Source organism: Perca flavescens, chromosome 3 (assembly GCF_004354835.1).
Source record: "Perca flavescens isolate YP-PL-M2 chromosome 3, PFLA_1.0, whole genome shotgun sequence".
Classification (NCBI taxonomy): Eukaryota; Metazoa; Chordata; class Actinopteri; order Perciformes; family Percidae; genus Perca; species Perca flavescens.
In genome coordinates this window covers 40,570,132-40,595,436 of record NC_041333.1, presented here as the reverse complement: position 1 = coordinate 40,595,436, position 25,305 = coordinate 40,570,132, and the positions used below count along the sequence as shown (strand labels likewise).

General features: G+C 42.5%; 1 protein-coding gene across 1 annotated transcript in view; it reads left to right on the top strand.

The window, feature by feature from the left end:
• col4a4 (collagen, type IV, alpha 4) overlaps nt 1-25,305 on the top strand; it is a 67,794-nt gene that overhangs the window by 29,715 nt on the left and 12,774 nt on the right. Inside the window, exons 18-36 of the mRNA XM_028574066.1 lie at nt 288-392; nt 1,247-1,402; nt 2,857-2,946; nt 3,967-4,127; nt 4,216-4,288; nt 4,420-4,526; nt 6,301-6,484; nt 6,643-6,711; nt 8,407-8,514; nt 8,623-8,691; nt 10,644-10,793; nt 13,556-13,717; nt 14,805-14,972; nt 15,962-16,105; nt 17,230-17,337; nt 20,479-20,657; nt 23,698-23,761; nt 24,699-24,773; nt 24,954-25,061. Coding sequence (XP_028429867.1) covers nt 288-392; nt 1,247-1,402; nt 2,857-2,946; nt 3,967-4,127; nt 4,216-4,288; nt 4,420-4,526; nt 6,301-6,484; nt 6,643-6,711; nt 8,407-8,514; nt 8,623-8,691; nt 10,644-10,793; nt 13,556-13,717; nt 14,805-14,972; nt 15,962-16,105; nt 17,230-17,337; nt 20,479-20,657; nt 23,698-23,761; nt 24,699-24,773; nt 24,954-25,061 — 2,280 coding nt within the window. The remainder of the gene's footprint in view (nt 1-287; nt 393-1,246; nt 1,403-2,856; nt 2,947-3,966; nt 4,128-4,215; nt 4,289-4,419; nt 4,527-6,300; nt 6,485-6,642; nt 6,712-8,406; nt 8,515-8,622; nt 8,692-10,643; nt 10,794-13,555; nt 13,718-14,804; nt 14,973-15,961; nt 16,106-17,229; nt 17,338-20,478; nt 20,658-23,697; nt 23,762-24,698; nt 24,774-24,953; nt 25,062-25,305) is intronic.

Below are 25,305 nucleotides of genomic sequence, written 5' to 3'. Positions count from 1 at the left end.
AATGGGCTCTTGGCCGGACTGACTTGCAGAGCAAATCTCAGATTTGCCAGAAGTTTGTCAGGGTCTACCCAGGCTATGTTCATGGCTTACGGTCAGCTCTGTGCATTGCTATGGTTACTGTACACAAACCGCAGCAGCCGACAGTTGGCAGGGCTGACGGTAGAGATGCTTGGCCAAAAGAAAAGAAGGGCAAAAACTGGAATATTACATGCATGTAAACATTGCAACGTTTACGAGTGATTTAATCCCTGTGGTCTGCTGTCAGCTAACTGCTTCCTGTCTTCCAGGTGAGGTTGGAGACCCCGGGGCCCCCGGGGAAAGGGGCCTTCCAGGAGACATGGGCACGATGGGAATGCACGGCCCCCAGGGAGCCCCCGGCAGATCCATACCTGGTCAGTACCCATATCTACAGTTTCACTCAATATTCAGGGCTGGATACCAAATTCAATTCTTTTTAGGTACCGACCGAATTCCCTGCTCAGTATCGAGTATCCAAAAATGCCTCGTCATTCAATTGCAAATTTAAATACCTTAAGGCACATGTGTCAAACTTGAGGCCCGCGGGCCAAATCCGGTCTGTTGTATATTTAGATCCGGCCCGTATATCAATTTGGTTTCACAATAAATTTTGGCCCGCCTAGTTGTGTGCCAAACAAAAACCACAGGAGAGTGTTTTTTTAAACTGCAATTACCTGATATTCAAAGCAGAATTTCGGCATGCCGACTCTGACAAAAGGGGAAATTCCCTCAGAAGCAGCAGTGAGAGTTTTCATATTCAGGCTGAGAAACAGGTTGTTGTTGTTTTGTGGGCTTCATGTCAACAAAACTGTGACAAAAAGCGTACAAAAATGTCGGAAAAAGCGAAAGATTTACAGAAAGGTGACAAAAGTCTAAGAAAGCCAACAAGAACAACAAAAATGAGTAAAAAAAGTTACCAAAATGTAAAAAAAAAAAAAAAGTGACATGCAGTAATAAAAGCACGTCAATATACTCAAGATGTCTGGCCCTTGGTGTGATTCTTTTTTTCCAGTTTGGCCCTCTGGGGAAATTAATGTAATATTTTAATTTATTTTTGTTATAATGGATTTTATAAAATTGGTATCGAAAAAAAGTTTAGGAACCGGTTTCAAAGTCGCGGTGCTGGTATGGGTACCGGTATCAAAGGTTTTTGATGGATACCCAGCCCGATTCATATTAAAGGTGTATGAAATGTCAGTGAATAAAGTTCTCTGTTGCTCCTCTTCAGGCCCGCCAGGTGTTGTGGGTCAGAGGGGAGTTCCAGGATGCAGAGGGGAGAAAGGAGATCAAGGTCAGGTGTATACCGGCAAACCAACACCTGGAGAACCTGGAAAACCAGGACGCCCGGGACCCAGAGGACTGAAAGGGGAACCGGGGAGTCCAGGTACCAGAGAACGTGGTTTCTACCTGTTGGTTTCAGCTGCATTCTCTCTAACTTCCAGCAGGGGGTGACTCCACTGGCTCCAAAAAGAAGTCTGTTTCTATAGAAGTCTGTGAGAAAATGAGCCTACTTCTCACTTGATTTATTACCTCAGTAAACATTTTTATAATGAGTTTATGGTCTCAATCGCTAGTATCAAGTCTTCTTCAACACAGCATGATGATCATTTAGTAAATGATGGTCCCATTTATTTTAAAACAGACGATAAAGCAGGTGAAGCTATAGGACCTGTACATCAGGACAGAGGCTTGGCAATGCTAACCATGCTAACACTGGGGACATTAAAGGTCCCATGACATGCTGCTTTTTGGGTGCTTTTATATAGACCTTAGTGGTCCCCTAATACTGTATCTGAAGTCTCTTTTATATAGACCTTAGTGGTCCCCTAATACTGTATCTGAAGTCTCTTTTATATAGACCTTAGTGGTCCCCTAATACTGTATCTGAAGTCTCTTTTATATAGACCTTAGTGGTCAACTAATACTGTATCTGAAGTCTCTTTTATATAGACCTTAGTGGTCCCCTAATACTGTATCTGAAGTCTCTTTTATATAGACCTTAGTGGTCTATATAAAGCCATGATGTCTCTCTCTCTCTCTCATGGGTGGGCCAAATTCTCTGGTTGGGCAAAGCAGAGAAAGGGGAGGTAACCTTGCTCCTTATGACCTCATAAGGAGAAGATTCCTGATTGGTCCATCTGAGCTTTCATTTTCTCAAAGGCAGAGCAGGATACCCAGGGCTCGGTTTACACCTATCACCATTTCTAGCCACTGGGGGACCATAGACAGGCTGGGGGAACTCATATTAATGTTAAAAAAAACCTTATAAAGTGTGCAAGCGTCATTGCAACCATAGAAAACTGGTTTAGCTGCATCATTCTCACCAGCTCAGCCCTCTCGTCATAAATCGTTTCGTCTGGTTTGAAAATGCCAAGATTGCAACGACCAAATTGCCAAACACAAATCAATGGGTGACGTCACTTCTGCTACATCCACAGTTTTTAAGATAGACTTTATTAATCCCGTGCTGGGGAAATTCCTGTGCTACAGCATTTCAAAAGAACAAAATGTACACACATCAGAATAACACAAATACACTTTAAGTAGACATAGGAGAAAACATGTACATAAATTATAAGAATAATAGTAATAAAAGAAACACAATCAAAACCCTTATTTAAACAGACCGTATATAAACACAGATATACAGATGAATATAAATGACATATTGCACAGTTGGAGGTCACAAAGAGATTAATAAATAAATATGCATAGTGCAGAATATTGTCCAGTGATGGCTCATATTGTAGAAACAGCTATTTGAGTACAGTCCATGATTAAGAATCAATGCATATCATTTCCTTTTGTCCTCCTGCTGACTTTCTGTTTTTTCTTCAGGTACTTACTGTCTTCCTGGCGCCCCAGGAGTCTCTGGAGATCCAGGTGAACAGGGGCCCCCGGGGGCCCGGGGCTTCATAGGGTTAAAAGGTCAGTGTCTGGACATGATTCTGTTATGGTTCAAGGAATTAAAGGACCCAAATGCAGGGAGAGACAGGCAGGCAGAAGAAAGTTGAAGATGTATTGATGAAAACAGAAAAAAATGGGAGTCCTGAGAGATGCAACAGGCAAAAAAACAATTCCAAAAGGAAGACAAAAGGCATCCAAAAAAAACAGTACAAAAACAGGAATAAACGGGAAGCACAGAAACCGACGAGAGCTGACACTGGGAGACACAATAGGAATCAACACAAACACACACAAACTGACGGGGCAAACACACAAAACGATCTGACAAGAGACAAGGGGAACAAAGAGGCTAAATACAAGAGGTGATGAGCAAACAATGAACAGGTGATACAACAGGTGAAACCAGGGCCGCTGCATATCGGAAGGTTGGTGGTTCGATCCCTGGCCCTGCAGTCCCATGTCGGAAGTGTCCTTGGGCAAGATACTGAACCCCAAGTTGCCCCCGATGCTGCGCAATCGGAGTGTAAATGTGTGTGAATGTTTATCTGATGAGCAGGTGGCACCTTGTACGGCAGCCTTGGCCACAGCGTATGAATGTGCGTGAATGGTCTATGTAAAAGCGCTTTGAGTAGTCGTTAAGACTAGAAAAGCGCTATATAAATACAGTGCATTTACATTAGGAGAGGGAGAGTAATCAAAAAAGGCGTAGTAACCACAGGAAGTTAAACTAGACAAGACAGAAAACCAGACTATCACAATAAATCAGGAAACAGAAATATACACAACAAAATATACACAGTCCACAGAATCAATATACAAAACAGGAAACATACAGAATTATGAAAACAGGCAACAGAAATGTCCATAACCACAACAGATTAATTGACATCTAGATTGGTTGATTGATTGGTTGATTGGTTGTTTATAGGTTGGTGGTTTCAGTTTGACAAACAGTTGCCCCAGGATGGTTCCCTGAGGAACTCCACATAATATTGCCGTCACATTTCTATCCCTGTTTTGAAATCTATCTCTGTATTTCAGGCAGTTCTGGCGATTGTTCTTGTGGCCCCCCAGTTGAACTGAGGGGTCTCCCCGGGCCTGTGGGTTACCAGGGTTCTCCGGGGTTTTCTGGAGCCCCGGGGGCCCCGGGGCAGAGAGGAGAATCAGGTTTGATTGGAGACACAGGAGTGCGGGGACAACAGGTGAGTCAAAGCCAAAGCCTCTTAAAAGATCCATATCTGGATTGTATCAGTCGATATCGGATCATCCATTTATTTGTTTTGTTTGCAGGGTCTTGGTGGATTTCCAGGTATCAAAGGGTTTAAAGGTCAGAAGGGATATTTCACCGTGGTGGAGTTTAAAGGTGAGTTTGACCTTTAAATACTTACCTTACTCACCTGTCTCATCTCTCCTTAACTCCTTGAGTAAAGGGAAATTCATGTGACTTTAGTAAGGTCAGTTTATCAATGGTTCTGTCTGGACTTTTGTCTCCAGGTGAGAAAGGAAACAGTGGCCCACCGGGCCCTGCAGGCAGACAAGGATTCTCAGGGATAAGAGGACTTGATGGGCCCCCAGGGGCCCCTGGAAACCCTGGCCCCCAGGTTAGTCAGACTCCGGTTGCTCTCACAGAGTCTGACTTTGAAAACCCACTAAGGAAGCTCCAGGATTTCCATATACCCTCTTAAAAATGCTCAATGACACGCATCAACCTACCTTCCATTATATTTTTGACATATTTAGAATTGTCATTTGTGTTTTTTTATCTTTATTTAGCTAAATGAAGGTATTTCCACAGTAATTTGGTGTATAAAAGTGTATCAGAATGCAGGAAATGAAGTCTTTGACGCTCAAAATGTCCCTGGTGGAGGACACCCAGACCCCACAATATGATATGCCCCCCACCAATGTCCCATTCTGGTGCATATATATATATATACATGTAGAGTACAGTATACCCACTGCCATACATTAGAATACACCACTGACTGTTTGCATTTCTTTAAACCAATCCAAATGGTCTTGGGCAATGGTGGCTCTGCTAAATAGTCTCAGGAAGGAACTTGTTTTTGTGGAACATTTGCACCCCGCAAAAGAAAACGCCACATACAATATTAACTGAATTTATCTGTTGACACAATCCAGTAACGTGAGCTATTTAAATGAGCTGATACATGGTTAAACCTCATTGGCTCTTACCAGTGTATCTCCGTGTGTACTTCGTCCACAGCAATCCCACCAATCAGTCCCAAATAATGTTAATTTTGTCACCTATTTTTTATTTAGTCTTGTGCCAAATGTCCTTATTAGTTTTAGTCATATTTAGTCATGCACATATCTTTTTTTGTTTGTCAAGTTTTAGTCGACCAAAAGTCTTGTCATTTTAGTCTAGTGTTAGTCAAAAGAAAACTCAATATATTTTATATAATGGTATAATGGCTATGAAATATAACCTGCATAATGTATGTGCCGCAACACAATAGCTAACTGGTTGATTCACAGCGTAGATGCCTAAAATCAGCATTAGCTTATGAGACGTTAATTTAACTTACCTGAATGTGTGGCTGGTAAGCCTTTAGATATCGCTTAAGGTTTGAGGTGTTTTTCCCCGATATTTTTTGTCTGCAGTGCTTCCCGTCAGTTATAATGACACATTCTGACTTTCTGTCAATATCGCTGTACATAATATTTGACCAAATATCAAGCCTCTTCCTTCTACCTAGCATGTCGTCCGTGCTCCTTGGTTGGCATTCGGTGCTCGGCGCTCTGGCAAAAATCTCTGGTGTTCGCTACTGTCTATGGGTGTTGTGTTCTTGCTCCACGTAGTTTCGTGTTGCAGCCATAGGCCGGCAGCAACAGCACGAACTCATCCAGAATATTTTGATGGCATAACAGCTGAATATTCTATCTCATGATGAAAAAGTAGAGTTCATTGTAGATGAAAATTAAGAGAGATTCTTTCTTAGTTTTTATTTTTTTGCAAAACATTTTAGTCTTGTCTTTTTTCGTCAACAATAATGCATGTTAATTTACTCTTAATCCGCGTTTTTGGACACTGGTGCAGCCTCGTCATCGTCTTGTCTTAGTCATGGAAAAAAAGGACGACCATATTTAGTCTAGTTTGTCTGATGAAATTAACACTACTCCCCAACTGTCCCAGTTAGAGAGGAAATGCCCTTAACATAAATCTTTGTAAATCTGCCTTGTTGCACCATCCAAATTTTCATAAAAACGTTTTCAGCGTGTAGCTCGCTAGCTCAAAGTATGTTGTTGTTTCCCGAAGACAACGGAAACACACAGAAGGAGAAGAAGGAGAGGGACATCTGGCGCGTCAAATGTATGTCGTCGTCTTTCAAGCACTTCTCTGTTATCTTTCAGGGTGAAAGTTTCCCCAGTTTTCCTGGAGATAGAGGCCCCCCAGGACTCTCAGGGCCAAAGGGGTTATTGGGACCTTCAGGTCTCCCGGGGCGAGGTGTACCCGGAGCAGTAGGACAGCGTGGGAACCCTGGGGACCCGGGACCTCCAGGAATCCTTGGTCCACCAGGGCCAAAGGGGGTTAGAGGTGAAGTCAAGTTCAGAAGTCAACTTTAAGTTAAGATTGTGTAAAATCTGCAGAAGAACAACTCCAACACGTTTTGATCACCTGTCCCAAAACCCCCAACCCTTCCCACTTCTAATTTGACCCCTCTTTTTCCTGTTTGACGCCTCCTCTTCTTGCAGGTGACACTCTGCCCTGCGTACCCAGAAACCCTGGCCCCCCTGGAGAGAAAGGAGACACTGGAAATGCTGGTAAAACACAATCTATAACATCTGTCTGTCTCCTTACCTGTCTGACCCAAACTCCTAGCCTGACAAGCCAACCCCACATCCAGATGTTGGGTCTGGGAACTCACCATTGGCAGGGCTCAATCCGAGGGGCGGGATAAACAGTTGTCTTTCAAATTCCCTCTGCACGCAATATGATAGCGCTACAACGAACCAGAGCAACGCTAGTTGATAGATTCAACTTTTGCCGAATCCAGTCGGCAAAACTGCTTAACCAAGTCGCGTCCAAAGCCGATTCCAAAGACCGCTGTTCGCTAGCAGCAGCCATCTTCTTTATTTCCAAGTAGCAGGGAATTCACGCGGAACCGTCGCAACTCTGCCGTCATTATGTTAAGCTCCGCCCACTGACTCTATACATGATGTGATTGGCCTGACTAGAGTTTGGTTTTTCCAGCTCGCAAGCCAAAGGAGAGTTGCTAGACTGACCCTGGGTCTAGCTAGGGTGCCTCTAGATTTCTAGGATACCTAACGGCAACTTCCGGGTCTGAAGAGTGAAGCCAACGCTGAAGCTCCTTAAAACTGCATTCTATCTAACTTCCAGCAGGGGCCGACTCCACCGGCTCCAGACTGTTTCTACAGAAGTCTATAAGAAAATGAGCCTACTTCGCTCTTGATTTATTACCTCAGTTAACATTTTCATAAGGAGTTTATTGTCTCAATCGCTAGTATCAAGTCTTCTTCAACACAGCATGATGATCATTTAGTAAATGATGCTCCCATTTATTTTAAAACGATAAACGATAAAGCAGGGGATGCTTTAGGACCTGTACATCAGGACAGCGGCTTTGCAATGCTGACCATGCTAACACTGGGGACATTAAAATAGAGCTCTACTTCTTTTTGGGTTTCTGTGTTTTAATCTTAAACGTTGACCCTCTCGACTGTTGACTCAATACGTCTTGTTAGAGTTCTGTCAACCACATATAGCTAGCTACCGCTAGAGTTAGCTGGCACCTTGAGAGAAAGTTTGCAGATGCAGATGAATGGCTCCAGTACGCCTTTTGGATGACTCGCTTCCGAACCGCCAACTTTCCCTCTTTAGTGTTTAGCTTAGTACAGCACCATTGAAACCATAAACAACTCTGGCTGTCATCCTCCCCAGCTCTGCCCATTTGTCCAAACATAATCACCTCTGGCTCCAGCCAAGATGGGGAAGGCCAAAATGCAAACTCAAGGCTGTAAAACGGCAATCAACAAATGTGATGTCACTTCTGCTTCGTCCTAGCCTGACGTGGTCATACTCAGACTCTAGTCAGAATATGAGTCTCATACTGCTCCATTGGGCTGTGATTATGGGGCGTGTTACAACCGAACCAGGAAAGAAAATGCCTCTGCACTCAATTAGATAGACCTTTCAACCAATCAGAGCACCCCATCTTCTTAGTAATCCGAGCAACGGAGACAGAGCAAAGGCAGAGGCGGCAGTTTCCATGTTGTACTGTTGATCATCTGTGCATCATCGTATAAAGCCTGCCCTGACAATTTGATTGGTCCGAACAGCTCTGGTTCAAGCATAGTTGCTCCACAATGGCTCAAGTCCAGACCGAACTTCCTGACCTCAAATGTTGTGGGCAGGGCTAAGTTCGGTTGGCATCCAGGCTAGCTACGTCCACTATTTTACCACTAGTTTATAGTCTGACCTCCTGTCTGTCTCATCAGGCTACACGGGACTCCCAGGTCGTCCAGGTTTTCGTGGGGTACCTGGACCTGATGGAGCCAAAGGAGACAAAGGACATTCTGGACTTCCTGGACCGCCTGGAAGACAAGGTACCGGAGCACACCTGGACCACACACACACATCACACCTCTTCTTTACCTTATCTTTACCAAATCTACGCCTGTGATCTTTACATACATCGTCTCCTTCTCCTGCAGGACCTCCAGGTTACATTGGAGATACTGGAGAAGAAGGACCTGAAGGCTTCAGTTACGGTGGAGATGCAGGTACCGTCACCTGTTTGTCTGTGTGTGATATGACTCACGCTGTCATGTATGTTGACTTGCTTTATGAATCAAAAACTGTTCTTTAAACTAGTCCTGTAAGATCAGTAGTTTTTAGGCGCTGACACAGCAACCCAATTATCGGTTGTCGGACAGTCTGGCAAGGTCGTGCCGTTGTCAATCGGAGGATCCGTCAGCCTTCATTTGGGCCGATTTGACTTGTTGACTTGTTGAGTCAGACTCAATGACCAATCTGATTGGTGGAGTGCTAACCCTCGACGAGCGGGACGAAGGTGACAAACGCCTCTCAATATCTGACGAAAATCTTTCAAACTCACCGATTTTGTCGATCAAAAAAAACAAAGATTCAGCAGCTGCACGGCCTATTTCTCGCTTAAAATGTTTTCAGAAACACGTTTCGGTGAACTATTTTCGTAAAATACGAGATCATATTCCGAACGAGCCACCATTATGGTCTGGCTTTGAAATTCAGGAGAAGCCAGATCCACGTGACGCGTTCGTCATTTCCTGTTCCTGCTGTTATGGAGACGCATTATGTCTCGTGCACGCGCAGAACTTAGACTCAAGTCGGCGTCGGTGTGTTCTGAGGCACTTTTTGGAGCAACGGGAGCCGAATGATCAGTCCAACTGACTTTTCTGCCGACGGTCAGCCGTCGGCAGAACCACAACCACTTTTAACGTGAAAACCTGTATTCAAGTGTTTTTCTAACCTGTGTTGTTCAGTCCAGATTGATCATTTTTTTTTCTTTTGGTGAGACTTGTTTGGGCAGATTTGAACATAACAATCATACTTTAATGGAAACAACACCACCGGCTTCGTATGATGTCGTATGAAAACATACTCGCAACAATTCTTATGATATCCTACAAAATTACAGCTACCGCCTGTCACATGCAGTATTTACAGTTAAATTTAGCTGAGACAAAGTGACTGTAAGCCAGGTACACAGCACCGTAAGGTGATGGTCCTTTCAGAGGCCGTTACAGTTGAGTTCAGCCAACACAAAGCTACGATGTAGAAATCTATCTAAAAATATAGAAAAATTATTGGAGTTGGGTCAAAATACCTGTCCCCTTAAGTAGTACTCCCGGGACATGAACACCTGTTTCCTGGGTGAAAGTCTTGTGTTTTCTCCTTAACTTCTTCAGGACATGAACACCTGTTTCCTGGGTGAAAGTCTTGTGTTTTCTCCTAAACTTCTTCAGGACATGAACACCTGTTTCCTGGGTGAAAGTCTTGTGTTTTCTCCTTAACTTCTCCAGGACATGAACACCTGTTTCCTGGGTGAAAGTCTTGTGTTTTCTCCTTAACTTCTTCCAGGACAGGAACACCTGTTTCCTGGGTGAAAGTGTTGTGTTTTCTCCTTAACTTCTTCCAGGACAGGAACACCTGTTTCCTGGGTGAAAGTCTTGTGTTTTCTCCTTAACTTCTTCAGGACATGAACACCTGTTTCCTGGGTGAAAGTCTTGTGTTTTCTCCTTACCTTCTTCAGGACATGAACACCTGTTTCCTGGGTGAAAGTCTTGTTTTTTCTCCTTAACTTCTTCAGGACATGAACACCTGTTTCCTGGGTGAAAGTCTTGTGTTTTCTCCTTAACTTCTTCTGGCACATGAACTCCGCTCCGCAGCAAGTATCTCACTATCACTATCCTAATACATATTTTAAGACACTACAAATTATATCCAGCTACAAAATAGGAGTTAGAACTGTAGTACAGAGTTGTTTCTATGCAGATGATGCACTCGTTTCGTTGGTGTAAACTGGCAGCTTTTAGAACGCTGCAAACCGGAGCATTGCAAGTTTGAACTCGTCTCGGCAATAATCTTTGGTCTGGACTGGACTCTACAGATGGGGATTCAGATGATTTGGATAAATAACAAAAAGCCAGTCAGTATCAGCTGTGTTTTACGGTATGTTCTGTGTGTATACCAGGCTCTCCGGGGCTCCCAGGCTCTCCTGGACTCAGAGGCCCAGTGGGAGACTCTATTGTTGGGCCCTCAGGACCCATCGGCTTCCCGGGGAGACCAGGCTCTCAGGGACCAAAAGGAGTCCCCGGCCAACCCGGCAGCGATGGACCACCAGGTGGAGTACTCATGCTCATCAGTTCACCAACTGTTCTGTGCTGGTTTTAGTGCTAAAAAAAACCATGTTTTTCATTAGAATAAAAGCAGCTAAAAGAAAATCTGAGAAGTTCCCCAAAAAGGTCAAATGTAGTCTTCTATACAGTACTTGAAAGCAATACTTGAGTAAAAGTATGTTACCAGAAAAGGACTTTGGTGGAAGTTAAATTCACCTTTAAGAATGTTACTTGAGTAAAAGTTTTAAAGTATTTGATATTTACTGTACTTAAGTATCAAAAGTAATTTTCTGATATTAAATGTACTTAATTATTAAAAGTAAAAAAACAAACACTTAGTTTCTGAACTTGAATTTCTGAACTTAAACATCCAATCCAAAGTCTGACATCACTGACTATGTATACATGCACATAATATCTGGTTTTTGCCCTTATTCCGAAAAAGACGATATTCCGACTAAGCTGTTTACATGGCTAATGGAAATGAATATTCCACTAATATTCCGATTTACATGCAGCCGTGCAAAGTAAGATTTTTTCAAAGTGTTCCAGCGGTGGAGGACTTGTGGGAGCGTCTGAACACAGCGTCTCTCTTTCATTCCTTCAGCCAGCTTCTTGAAAAGGTCAGCTTATATCCAAAAACCTGTTGATATCCAAGTCTTTGATAGTGTTTAAACGTAGCTGTGTTTCTCCTTCTTATCGGGTCTGCACCCTTGCAAACTGGTTGGTTGGTTTGTGTCAGGCACCAGGATTCCAGTTTTGGATGGGCCAGACCAATTGTGGGTGGGCCTTAAATTAAAAACGTTATCAAATCCCTGTTTAACCTAATACAAATGACTGGATAATATACTGTTATATTATATATATTATATGTGCTTACATAATAAAGATTATAATAGCTTGATGCTATTTATATGTTGTTGCATTGTAAAAAGTTTCGGTGCAAAAGACAGACCTATCCGCAATTGCTCTCCTTGGTTCTGCCCAAGAGACAGCGTTTTGGAATCTCCATTACCACCATACCTGGCTGTGCTATAGCGCATCTCTCCTAACCTCAGGCCTATAGACTGTAAAAGTGGTCAGGAATCTAATATTTCCCCAAAACATAGTTTAGTTCTGCTCGTATAACATGAGGCCAAATATTTCACAATTCTTTTCAATTGTTTTAAGTTTTCAACAATATACAGATCAACAACACTGCCCGACAGTTTCAATCAATACTCGGCCACAGAACGTGTTCATTGACAACGTCATCTGTCATGTAAAACAAGACTCAAGTTATTTCCTTACTTTAGTGTGATGATTCATGTTATAAACATGTTTAACAAAAATAAATAAATCGCATTAATAGCCCTAAAGCATTATTGGCCATAACAAGAGAAAACCATGAGGGAACAACAACTTGACAACAGTAACAAGCTGTTATAGAAATAGAACTGCCCCTGCAGCTCTGTAGCGGGTTATGAATTGATTATTTTAATCCATATTTCTCATATAACGACATAATACAATACAGGCAGAGTAGCCACATACCTTACTGTTATCCTCTGGCGGTCCTACACAATTAAAAGCTCTCCTTCATCTCCTGGTTGCAGCGATGACTCTGATACTGTTCGTGCACGTTTAAGGTACCTAAACAACGACTGTTGCAACCTTGTCCTTTACTGGAAATGATTTTCACACTCTCAGATCACTGGGAGCTAGCCTAGCCTAGCCTAGCCTAGCCTAGCATACCTACAAGCTACATCTGATCCGAACCTCACAGTCTGCTGAACTTGCGCAGAAATATAAAAATAGACATGACCAGTTTTTTTTTTAATTGTTTTTGAAAACTAAACATTTAGACAATTTTAGCACAAATTATGAGATTATTTGCAGATTTTTAATAATTCTTCACCAAATTATAATATATTAATTAATTAATGTTTTTTGAGGAAATGTTTTGGGTGGGCCTGTTGAAAAGTGGGTGGGCCTAGGCCCGTCAGGCCCACCCATAACGCCGTGCCTGGTTTGTGTAAATGTAAATGGACTGTTTTTATTAAGAGGCCGTAAACTGCGGTAAAAACCCAGATTGAGATATTCTGAATGCGCTGCATACATGTCCCAAAAATACCTCTAAAACCAGAATAATACCAGAATATCACACGTCTTAATCTTAAAATGCTATATTCGGAAAAAGGCCTTATATATTATTATGAATATCCAACTAGAATATGCTCTGGACATGACCTGTATCAAATTCCGAATATTGTCATATTCGGAATAATAGAGGAATATTGGTGTGCATGTAAACATACTCAATGTGTCTGTGCTGGTGACTTTTGGAGTGATAGAAAGTTATTTAAGTGTCATACCGAACTGTAAAAACAGCAAAAGAGGTTGAAAAGTTGTGCATGTGTGTGTGTTTGTGTGTGTGTGTGTGTGTGTGTGTGTGTGTGTGTACATATGTAGGCTGAGTCCTTTGCAGCGGCGCGGGTTCGAATCCGACCTACTGCCCTTTGCTGCATATCATCCCTCATCTCTCTCCCCCTTTCATGTATATCCACTGTCACTATCTAATAAAGGGAAAAAGCTCCCAAAAAATTATCTTAAAATAAGAAATGGAGTGGAGTAAAAGTAAAAGTTTCCAGAAATATAAATAACAAAGTAAAGTACAGATATGTGAAAATTCTACTTAAGTACAGTAACGAAGTCTTTGTACTTCGTTACATTACAACACTGGTCAAATATGAAATTATATATTCAGAATTGTTTCCTGTTTGTCTAGGACTCCTGGGTCTGTCTGGGGGCCCCGGACCAAAGGGCCAGACAGGACAGGACGGGATCCCGGGACCAACCGGCCCCCAGGGGCCCGCATCTGACTTCTGTGATGCAGGAAAACCTGGTCACATGGGCCGTTTAGGCCCTCAGGGACGCATAGGATCCCCAGGTAAACTCTGGCTCTTGTGTGTGTGTGTGTGTGTGTGTGTGTGTGTGTTTGTGAGTGGGAGGTAAACTCTGGCTCCTAAAAATGCCCACCAAACTTTACTTTACATTATTTTACCTCACTTTACCGTACCAAAGATTCTCTAATACTAAATATAGCTCATTGTACTCTGCCCTGATGGTTTGAAACGATACACACTTTAGTATTTCCTTTAGTATTTTTTTTTAGCAGTGGGGGCAGGTCTGTTTGAACAACAACGATGAGCTGACAGTTGAACGTTGTACAATTAGAACGGACCCACCGCAGTGATGTTTTTGGTGGAGCTGTTGGTTTAATAGTCGACTCGGAAGAAAGCGAACGTTTTGCCAATAAACTCCATCAACACAACAGTATGTGTAGTCAAACCGGACGGGTCAAATAACCTCTGAATAGTTCTACTTGTTAAACTGGATGGGTCCAATAACCTCTGAATAGTTCTACTTGTTAAACTGGACGGGTCCAATAACCTCTGAATAGTTCTACTTGTTAAACTGGACGGGTCCAATAACCTCTGAATAGTTCTACTTGTTAAACTGGACGGGTCCAATAACCTCTGAATAGTTCTACTTGTTGTTAAACTGGACGGGTCCAGTAACCTCTGAATAGTTCTACTTGTTGTTAAACTGGACGGGTCCAGTAACCTCTGAATAGTTCTACTTGTTGTTAAACTGGACGGGTCCAATAACCTCTGAATAGTTCTACTTGTTGTTAAACTGGACGGGCCAGTAGATTTTGGTTTAATTTATGCACAAAAACAAGCAGAACAAGCCGTAAATGCGACATCTAACGTATTTTATGTAGAAGTTGATGCTAACGTGTTAGCAAACAGCTAAACTTTCTGACTTCTTCACCCTGGCTGTAGCCAGTTATTGGACATTCTGGACATCTGATTTCCCCTGTTTGTTTAGCATTTATTTACCATTTTATGGCAGTGGGGAAACCCACGGGACACAGAGACCAGAAAGTACCTTTTTTCTAAACTGTCTCTGACTGTACTTTACTTACATTACATTGCACTTTCTGTGGTGTCATCATCATCATTTCTCTTTAGGTTGTGCGGGGGAGAAAGGTCTGGTTGGAGAGGACGGTCCTCCAGGTTCTGGCCCTAAAGGCTTTAAAGGGAAACCGGGCTCTCCAGGTTTGCTAGGATACCGTGGTCCCCAGGGCTCCTCTGGCCCCTGTGGAGACTCAGGAGCACCGGGGTTCGATGGTCAGAAAGGTGAGCTCATCCCACCAGCACACCTGTGTTTAAATGTTTCCTGACGACACAGGTTAACACTAGATGTGTGAATCTTCACTGATCTCCCGATTCGATAACAATTATCATGTCAGCGATTCAATCCGATTCGATATCTTGATGCATCACGATGCGTCAAATAAATTTTTCTATTAAAGCCATGTAGGATATTTAATTCATAGCTTTTCAAGCTTCAAAAACCAAACATTCTGCAGTGCACTAATACTAAATAAACTGGATACATAAAACTATACAGTACTGAGCACATGGCACTTCCTGAATGTGCAAAATATACCAGAATATGTAAACAGCCTACATTAAATTGTAAACAAAAAAAATCAGTTATGAGCCGCCCGATTATCGATTTGGCGTATTTGTCCATGTCCCCGATTCGATGCATCAATTATTTGATTAATTTCAACACCTCTAGTTAACACACATACTAACTAGAGCCCGACCGATATAATGGATATTAGGCATTTTCAAAACTATCGGTATCGGCATTTATATTGGCCGAGAAATGAATATTTAAAAAATAAAAACGGACAAAACCCTTCAACCATGTTATGAGTGTTAACAAGGTTCTTTATTTTTATTTTCAGTCTTGTTCAAAGTTATATTTATGAAGCTTACCAAGTCTATTAATACTGGTAACGTTGTTGTTATTGTGTTTTTTGTTCAAAGGACTTTAAGTTTTATATCTTAAGTTTCTATTTTTATACATTTTAGTTATCAGAACTTCAATATGTTTTGATGTTCCTCTGTTTAAAGTTCATTTTTAAACTGCGTTGTCATATTATTTTAGTGAGGACTCATAAATAACTACAAAAAACTAACTAAATCTGTTACGCATTTCAGGATATATATATATCGGCCGATATATCGGATTTTTAAATCACCAAATATGTGTATCGATATCGACCTTAAAAATCCTTTATTGGTCGGGCTCTAATACTAACCGTCTATTTCAGGTCTGATGGGCCTGCGGGGCCAGGACGGACGGCCGGGGGTCCCTGGGCGGACCGGGACACTCGGAGCCCTTGGGAGCAAGGGGGAGAGAGGGTTTAACGGGCGAGACGGAAATCCAGGATGTGGGGGCCCGAAAGGAGAGAAAGGTAAACACCGAGCAATACTCAGTGTTAATATATAGAATGATTCAAAGTCAAACTGTTATTTAAAGGGTAACGTCTGTATTTTTCAACCTGGACTCTATGTTCCCATGTTTCTGTGTCTGAGTGACTGATGGGAACGACAATCTTCAAAAGTGGCCCAGAATTAAGCAAGAAACAAGCTGTAATGTAACGTTAACGGACTAATGTTCAGCAGCAGTTAGAGTCCACTAAAAGTTCTGTTGTTGCTGCTGACAGACTCAGATTATTATTCTAAGTGTCTGACAACATTATGGGATGGATCCCTACAGAGATAGACCTTTTAGTTAAAGAGTAAGATCCTTTTAGTTTAACATGAAACAGCCCCGAAATCACCATCACCAAACCCAGAAGGTTACATTTCAGCCTTGGTTACAGCTGATGGTTACAGCTTGGAAGATTTTTTTCACATCAGTCATTTGGGCACCAATTTCATTTTTGTGTGGCAGGGCACCTTTAATAATGGACTAACATGATCATACTGCATTCTGTGTTTTAGGTCTATTTTAAGCACTGCTATAAAGAAAAAAACACTTAATGATTGCATTACTGGTTACTACTACTGGTTACAAGTTAGATGTCAAACTGCATTTGGTTGTACTGGTTGTCCTTACTTGTGCAATGGCAATAAAGTTGAATCTAATCTAAATAATTTTAAATAGGTCTTAATCTCCCTTACCTCTAATGCTCATTGAAATGTTCCCGCAGCGCTTTACAATGTTTGTTTTTAATTCTGTTGTGTTGTAGTTCTATCTGTCACTTGTCCAATTATAATCCGCTGTATTACGACTACAAATTACACCAATATGCAACTTATATTTCAGCCAATCTAGACACCGGTCCTATAATGCCAAAGGGAGTTGTTTCAGACAATGTTTCCGCACTCTGACATCGGCCTTTTATGATGTTCGCGATATAGGTCTTAAATGTCATTCATAATGGTCTTAAAAAGGTCTTTAAAAAGTCTTACATTTGACTTGGTGAAACCTGCAGAAACCTTGTTAATGGGGAAATGTCTCACATCTGAAACATTTTGGATTATGAAACAAGTTGTCACTGATAAACTGATCATACTGTGTGTGCCTCTGCAGGCTCTAAAGGCGCCCTGGGCCCCCAAGGAGACACCGAATTTAACCCCATCAAAGGACCGAGAGGACCAGAAGGACCCCCCGGCATCATCGGCTTTCCTGGACCACGAGGTCAGAGCTGTTACCATAGTGTCAGGGAGCTGTGTGCAGTGGCTATAAGGGATCGACCGATACCGATTATTAGTAGTAACCGAAACCGATATTTGGAACCAATATGCTTTTACAGTAAAAATGTAAATCTTTAACCCCTCCTGTTGTCCTTGGGTCAAATTTGGCCCATTTTTAAAGTTTAATATCCTGTGTGTCTGTCGCCGATGCTACGCACCTGTAACCCCGTCAAGGAAACGGTCAACAGAAACGTAGTGTTGGCCAATCAGAGGAGGTTGTGCCAGACTCCCGCCTTTTGGCTGAGTCTCTATCTGATCTATCTGAGAGAGAGAGCAGGAGACGCATGTGAAGTTTAAAGGTCCCATGGCATGACAATGTCACTTAATGAGATTTTTTAACATTAATATGAGTTCCCCCAGCCTGCCTATGGTCCCCCAGTGGCTAGAAATGCTGATAGGTGTAAACCGAGCCCTGGGTATCCTGCTCTGCCTTTGAGAAAATGAAAGCTCAGATGGGCCAATCAGGAATCTTCTCCTTATGAGGTCATAAGGAGCAAGGTTACCTCCCCTTTCTCTGCTTTGCCCGCCCAGAGAATTTGGCCCACCCATGAGAGAGAGAGACATCATGGCTTTCAAACGAGCAAAGTGGTAGTTGGTCAAGACCACACCCCCATGCTCCACCTCTCCCCCCCTCTCTCTCCTCCTCAATAGCTACAGACACAGAAATGGCACATCCTAAGGAAAGCTCATTGTGGAACTGGAAAGAGACTTCAGATACAGTATTAGGGGACCACTAAGGTCTATATAAAAGAGACTTCAGATACAGTATTAGGGGACCACTAAGGTCTATATAAAAGAGACTTCAGATACAGTATTAGGGGAACACTAAGGTCTATATAAAAGAGACTTCAGATACAGTATTAGGGGAACACTAAGGTCTATATAAAAGAGACTTCAGATACAGTATTAGGGGACCACTAAGGTCTATATAAAAGAAACTTCAGATACAGTATTAGGGGAACACTAAGGTCTATATAAAAGAGACTTCAGATACAGTATTAGGGGACCACTAAGGTCTATATAAAAGAGACTTCAGATACAGTATTAGGGGACCACTAAGGTCTATATAAAAGAGACTTCAGATACAGTATTAGGGGACCATTAAGGTCTATATAAAAGATACTTCAGATACAGTATTAGGGGACCACTAAGGCCTATAAAAAAGAGACTTGAGATACAGTATTAGGGGACCACTAAGGTCTATATAAAAGAGACTTCAGATACAGTATTAGGGGACCACTAAGGTCTATATAAAAGAGACTTCAGATACAGTATTAGGGGACCACTAAGGCCTATATAAAAGAGACTTCAGATACAGTATTAGGGGACCACTAAGGTCTATATAAAAGAGACTTCAGATACAGTATTAGGGGACCACTAAGGCCTATATAAAAGAGACTTCAGATACAGTATTAGGGGACCACTAAGGTCTATATAAAAGAGACTTCAGATACAGTATTAGGGGACCACTAAGGCCTATATAAAAGAGACTTCAGATACAGTATTAGGGGACCACTAAGGTCTATATAAAAGAGACTTCAGATACAGTATTAGGGGACCACTAAGGCCTATATAAAAGAGACTTCAGATACAGTATTAGGGGACCACTAAGGTCTATATAAAAGAGACTTCAGATACAGTATTAGGGGATCACTAAGGCCTATATAAAAGAGACTTCAGATACAGTATTAGGGGACCACTGAGGTCTATATAAAAGATACTTCAGATACAGTATTAGGGACCACTAAGGCCTATATAAAAGAGACTTCAGATACAGTATTAGGGGACCACTAAGGTCTATATAAAAGATACTTCAGATACAGTATTAGGGGACCACTAAGGCCTATATAAAAGAGACTTCAGATACAGTATTAGGGGACCACTAAGGTCTATATAAAAGAGACTTCAGATACAGTATTAGGGGACCACTAAGGTCTATATTAAAGAGACTTCAGATACAGTATTAGGGGACCACTAAGGTCTATATTAAAGAGACTTCAGATACAGTATTAGGGGACCACTAAGGTCTATATAAAAGAGACTTCAGATACAGTATTAGGGGACCACTAAGGTCTATATAAAAGAGACTTCAGATACAGTATTAGGGGACCACTAAGGTCTATATAAAAGAGACTTCAGATACAGTATTAGGGGACCACTAAGGTCTATATAAAAGAGACTTCAGATACAGTATTAGGGGACCACTAAGGTCTATATTAAAGAGACTTCAGATACAGTATTAGGGGACCACTAAGGTCTATATTAAAGAGACTTCAGATACAGTATTAGGGGACCACTAAGGTCTATATAAAAGAGACTTCAGATACAGTATTAGGGGACCACTAAGGTCTATATAAAAGAGACTTCAGATACAGTATTAGGGGACCACTAAGGTCTATATAAAAGAGACTTCAGATACAGTATTAGGGGACCACTAAGGTCTATATAAAAGAGACTTCAGATACAGTATTAGGGGACCACTAAGGTCTATATTAAAGAGACTTCAGATACAGTATTAGGGGACCACTAAGGTCTATATTAAAGAGACTTCAGATACAGTATTAGGGGACCACTAAGGTCTATATTAAAGAGACTTCAGATACAGTATTAGAGGACCACTAAGGTCTACAGTATATAAAAGCATCCAAAAAGCAGCATGTCATGGGACCTTTGTTGGTAGTCCCCAGAGAAGAAGTTGGTCATTTCATGGCGCAGATTAGAACCCAAATTGAAACGTAAGCAACTGAAATTGCTGAATGTTAGAACATTGTGTCAAATTGGTCGTTATTACTGTGACTTATAACGTGTCAGGTTTAGTTCCATCATAGTGTCTGTCACGTCTTGTCTCTGTCAAGTTTCTGTGTTTGGGTCCAAACCTTCTCTACACCGTGACAGTGTCAAGATTATCAGAAAATTAAATTACTGATTTAGCAGGGGGCGGGGTTAACACTTCTGCATGCACTATTATCCGTGTCACATTCTCATTAGCTGGTTTGTAACGCTGTTGATTTCCCATGATGCAGTCCGCTTCTCTGTGACACCGTAAAGCTGGTCTTTTAACACCAAACACTTACCATCTCTACAGGAAATAAAGGTGCGCTAGGAGCCACCGGTAAGCCGGGCGGTCCAGGCTTCAACGGACCCCCAGGTGTCGTAGGACTCAAAGGACCCCCCGGGCCCTGTGGCCAACCGGGACCTCCGGGACCACCTGGACGTACGGGACCACCAGGATTCATCGGCTTCCCCGGGGAGTCCGGAGATCTGGTAACATAGAAAGACTTTATAATCAGAGATAATGCAGGCATCTGTGAGTTGAGTCTTAAAAAAAGCAGTAACAAGTTCTCTGAAAACATTAAAGAAAATTTGACCCATTTTCAAAACGTTTCTATATCAAAAATTTGGGTTTCTTTCAACCAAATTGTCAAAAAAGAAAAATAACGTTGATGGTTTCCTACAACGCTCTTTACAAGTAAAATATATGATCAGTTCAATTCTTTTATTGAATTTGGGTGTTTTATTCAAATTTATAGCATTTGAAAAAAGAAATGATAAAAGAACGTTGAAAAAAGTGACAAAAAATGTCATGAAAAAAGCTTCACAAACGTGGGAAAAAACGAAAACTTCAAATAAAGTGCAGAAGAAATCGACAAAGACATTGAAAAAAGTGACAAAATCGTTGTAAAAGCTTGAAAAACGCAGGGAGAAGTGACAAATGTTGGAAAAAAAGTGACAAAAACATCAGGAAAATTGACAAAATGTTAAAAAAAAAACAGAAAAAAACGACCGAAGCTATAAAAAAATATTTAATTTTAAATTTTGACCCACAAAAATTAAAAGTTGACAGGAAGACAACACAATGATTAAGGTTTAATGAGAAACACAAGGACATATACTCATACATTTTCTAACAATCGCTCCATTCACTTAGATGACGTGAGTGTAGAAAGATAAGAAACAGGCTCCAGAGGAAAGAAGGATTGGTTTAAAGGGAGGGTTTGGAGTAATTTCACCCTAGGGTCCTTTGCACCTAGCTTGGTCCTACCAGACTCTGGTCCATTAGCCTAGTCCTGCCAGACTCTGGTACACTAGCCTGGTCCTACCAGACTCTGGGACACTAGCCTGGTCCTACCAGACTCTGGTCCATTAGCCTAGTCCTACCAGACTCTGGTACACTAGCCTGGTCCTACCAGACTCTGGTACACTAGCCTGGTCCTACCAGACTCTGGTCCATTAGCCTGGTCCTACCAGACTCTGATACACTAGTCTGGTCCTACCAGACTCTGGTACACTAACCTGGTCCTACCAGACTCTGGTCCATTAGCCTAGTCCTACCAGACTCTGGTACACTAGCCTGGTTCTACCAGACTCTGGTACACTAGCCTGGTCCTACCAGACTCTGGTACACTAGCCTAGTCCTGCCAGACTCTGGTACACTAGCCTGGTCCTACCAGACTCTGGGACACTAGCCTGGTCCTACCAGACTCTGGTCCATTAGCCTGGTCCTACCAGACTCTGGTACACTAGCCTGGTCCTACCAGACTCTGGTCCAATAGCCTGGTCCTACCAGACTCTGGTCCATTAGCCTAGTCCTACCAGACTCTGGTACACTAGCCTGGTCCTACCAGACTCTGGTCCATTAGCCTGGTCCTACCAGACTCTGATACACTAGTCTGGTCCTACCAGACTCTGGTACACTAACCTGGTCCTACCAGACTCTGGTCCATTAGCCTAGTCCTACCAGACTCTGGTACACTAGCCTGGTCCTACCAGACTCTGGTACACTAGCCTGGTCCTACCAGACTCTGGTCCATTAGCCTAGTCCTACCAGACTCTGGTACACTAGCCTGGTCATACCAGACTCTGGTCCATTAGCCTGGTCCTACCAGACTCTGGTACACTAGCCTGGTCCTACCAGACTCTGGTCCATTAGCCTGGTCCTACCAGACTCTGGTACACTAGCCTGGTCCTACCAGACTCTGGTCCATTAGCCTGGTCCTACCAGACTCTGGTACACTAGCCTGGTCCTACCAGACTCTGGTACACTAGCCTGCTCCTACCAGACTCTGGTCCATTAGCCTGGTCCTACCAGACTCTGGTACACTAGCCTGGTTCTACCAGACTCTGGTCCATTAGCCTGGTCCTACCAGACTCTGGTACACTAGCCTGGTCCTACCAGACTCTGGTCCACTAGCCTGGTCCTACCAGACTCTGATCCATTAGCCTGGTCCTACCAGACTCTTGTACACTAGCCTGGTCCTACCAGACTCTGGTCCACTAGCCCGGTCCTACCAGACTCTGGTACACTAGCCTGGTCCTACCAGACTCTGGTCCATTAGCCTGGTCCTACCAAACTCTGGTACACTAGCCTGGTCCTACCAGACTCTGGTACACTAGCCTGGTCCTACCAGTCTATGGTACATTAGCCTGGTCCTACCAGACTCTGGTACACTAGCCTGGTCCTACCAGACTCTGGTACACTAGCCTGGTCCTACCAGACTCTGGTACACTAGCCTGGTCCTACCAGACTCTGGTACTCTAGCCTGGTCCTACCAGACTCTGGTCCATTGAATGAAAATTGAGCGGAAGTACGTAGGGCGGAGCCAGGCTACTTAGCACCATGACCTTGAGCCAAACAACCCCCCAGAAGCTTTTTTGCCTCGGTCTAACATTGGGCGAGTTAGTGCTATCAGCCGAATGGCTTAGTACAGGCGCTAATGGAACCAACTGTGTATCTCGTAAATTACCCCACTAATAATGCCCGGAATGATACCAAACTTCTACATTAGTACAAATAGGTTATGTACACTTTAAATAACACTTGCCTGATGGCTTCTACTCTCTGCTGCTACCGCTAGCGCTGTTATCTCGCTAGCTCTCAGATTCTCCTCCATTAGTTGTAGCTCCTCGTCCGTGTATTTAGGGACGAATAGGTACGGGCGACCTACGAAATTGAGCCACCCATCGTCACGTTCGATGCTAACCTCAAACTCTGCCATTTCGTTGATCTCTTCTTCTGTTCTCTCGCTTCTTCACTACTTTACCGGTAGTCTCTTCCGGCAATAGATGCCGTGCTCTGTGCGAGATCCCGCACAGACAGACACACACACACACACACACACACACACACACACACACACAAACACACACACAAAGTCATTAACATTGTGTACGGTTGGTAATCTGTAAATATTATCTGACGGTATGTTTAAGCTAGCTATCAGCCAGTATTTTGATCTTTTTGTTCAGGACATGTTGCAGTAAATATTCAGAAATACATTGTTGATGTGTTTGTTTTTGGATGCAGGGTAACGAGGGATGTCCAGGGAGGGATGGAGAACCTGGTCGCCAAGGATGTGATGGACCCAAAGGTAACCCCTAACCCTAACCCACCACCAAGACTTCAACCCTTTCATAAATGAAATACAAAAAGATATGAAGGGTTGTGTCCTGATTCCTTCACTGATATTCAACTTTGTAAACTGTGCAACTAACCCCTTTAAAACATTTCATACAAAAGACATCAAGTAATTTGTCTCCACCAGACTCCATGTAAATAATCAGGACTTTTAGCGTGTATAGAGCCAGCATATCTCCACCAGACTCCATGTAAATAATCAGGACTTTTAGCGTGTATAGAGCCAGCATATCTCCACCAGACTCCATGTAAATAATCAGGACTTTTAGCGTGTATAGAGACAGCATATCTCCACCAGACTCCATGTAAATAATCAGGACTTTTAGCGTGTATAGAGCCAGCATATCTCCACCAGACTCCATGTAAATAATCAGGACTTTTAGCGTGTATAGAGCCAGCATATCTCCACCAGACTCCATGTAAATAATCAGAACTTTTAGCGTGTATAGAGCCACCATATCTCCACCAGACTCCATGTAAATAATCAGGACTTTTAGCGTGTATAGAGCCAGCATATCTCCACCAGACTCCATGTAAATAATCAGGACTTTTAGCGTGTATAGAGCCAGCATATCTCCACCAGACTCCATGTAAATAATCAGGACTTTTAGCATGCTGTTTCATGTTAAACTAAAAGGATCTTACTCTTTAACTAAAAGGTCTATCTCTGTATAATTTTCTCAGACACTCAGACTAATAATCTGAGTCTGTCTTTTAGTGGATGCTAATTTATGATTTAATGTTTAATTGCAGCTTTTTCCATTGCCGACTGCTAGGTATAGACCTTTTTCACGCAGACATGCTGACATGTCATAAAAAATATATAGGGTCCAGGTTAATGGCCCTTTAACTGGGCAGGTTGGTTTGTAACGTTTGTATTTGTGTCTCAGGTGATGAAGGAGAGTCGGTTGGTTGTTATGGTCCACCTGGAAACAGGGGCCCTCCTGGAGACTTCGGGCCCTCAGGTGATCATCTGCTTCTGAAGCGCTGAAAAAGACACTAAAGATAGATTGAATACACAGCCAGTAAAACAAAACCACTCTATTGTATCTCTATGTTGGTGACATTTGACTCCTAACAGAGAAGTTGAGGTGAGTGAAAATGTGAGTTTCTGGATGAATCAGGTTTTTTTTCACTCCCTGCAGGACCTCTTGGACCTCAAGGAGATTTTGGAGAACCTGGTTTTAACGGCAGTCCAGGACAGAGCGGATGCAAAGGAGATCCAGGCGATCGGGGGAATTTTGGCGACCCAGGTACAGACGCTCAGCTGTTCGTTCTTTAACATGAAGGGTCCTATTTTAACGATCTAAGCGCACGGTGTGAAGCGCCTGGCGCAGGTGCGTTTAGGGCGTGTCCATATCCACTTTTGCTAGTATGACATCGGTAAAAAAGGGTCCGTGTGCTGGGCGCATGGTTCAAAAGGGTTGTAAAACAAATTTTCCTAGCTAGCTACCACACACATATCATGTCATATCTCGGCCAAATTAAATGTTATCA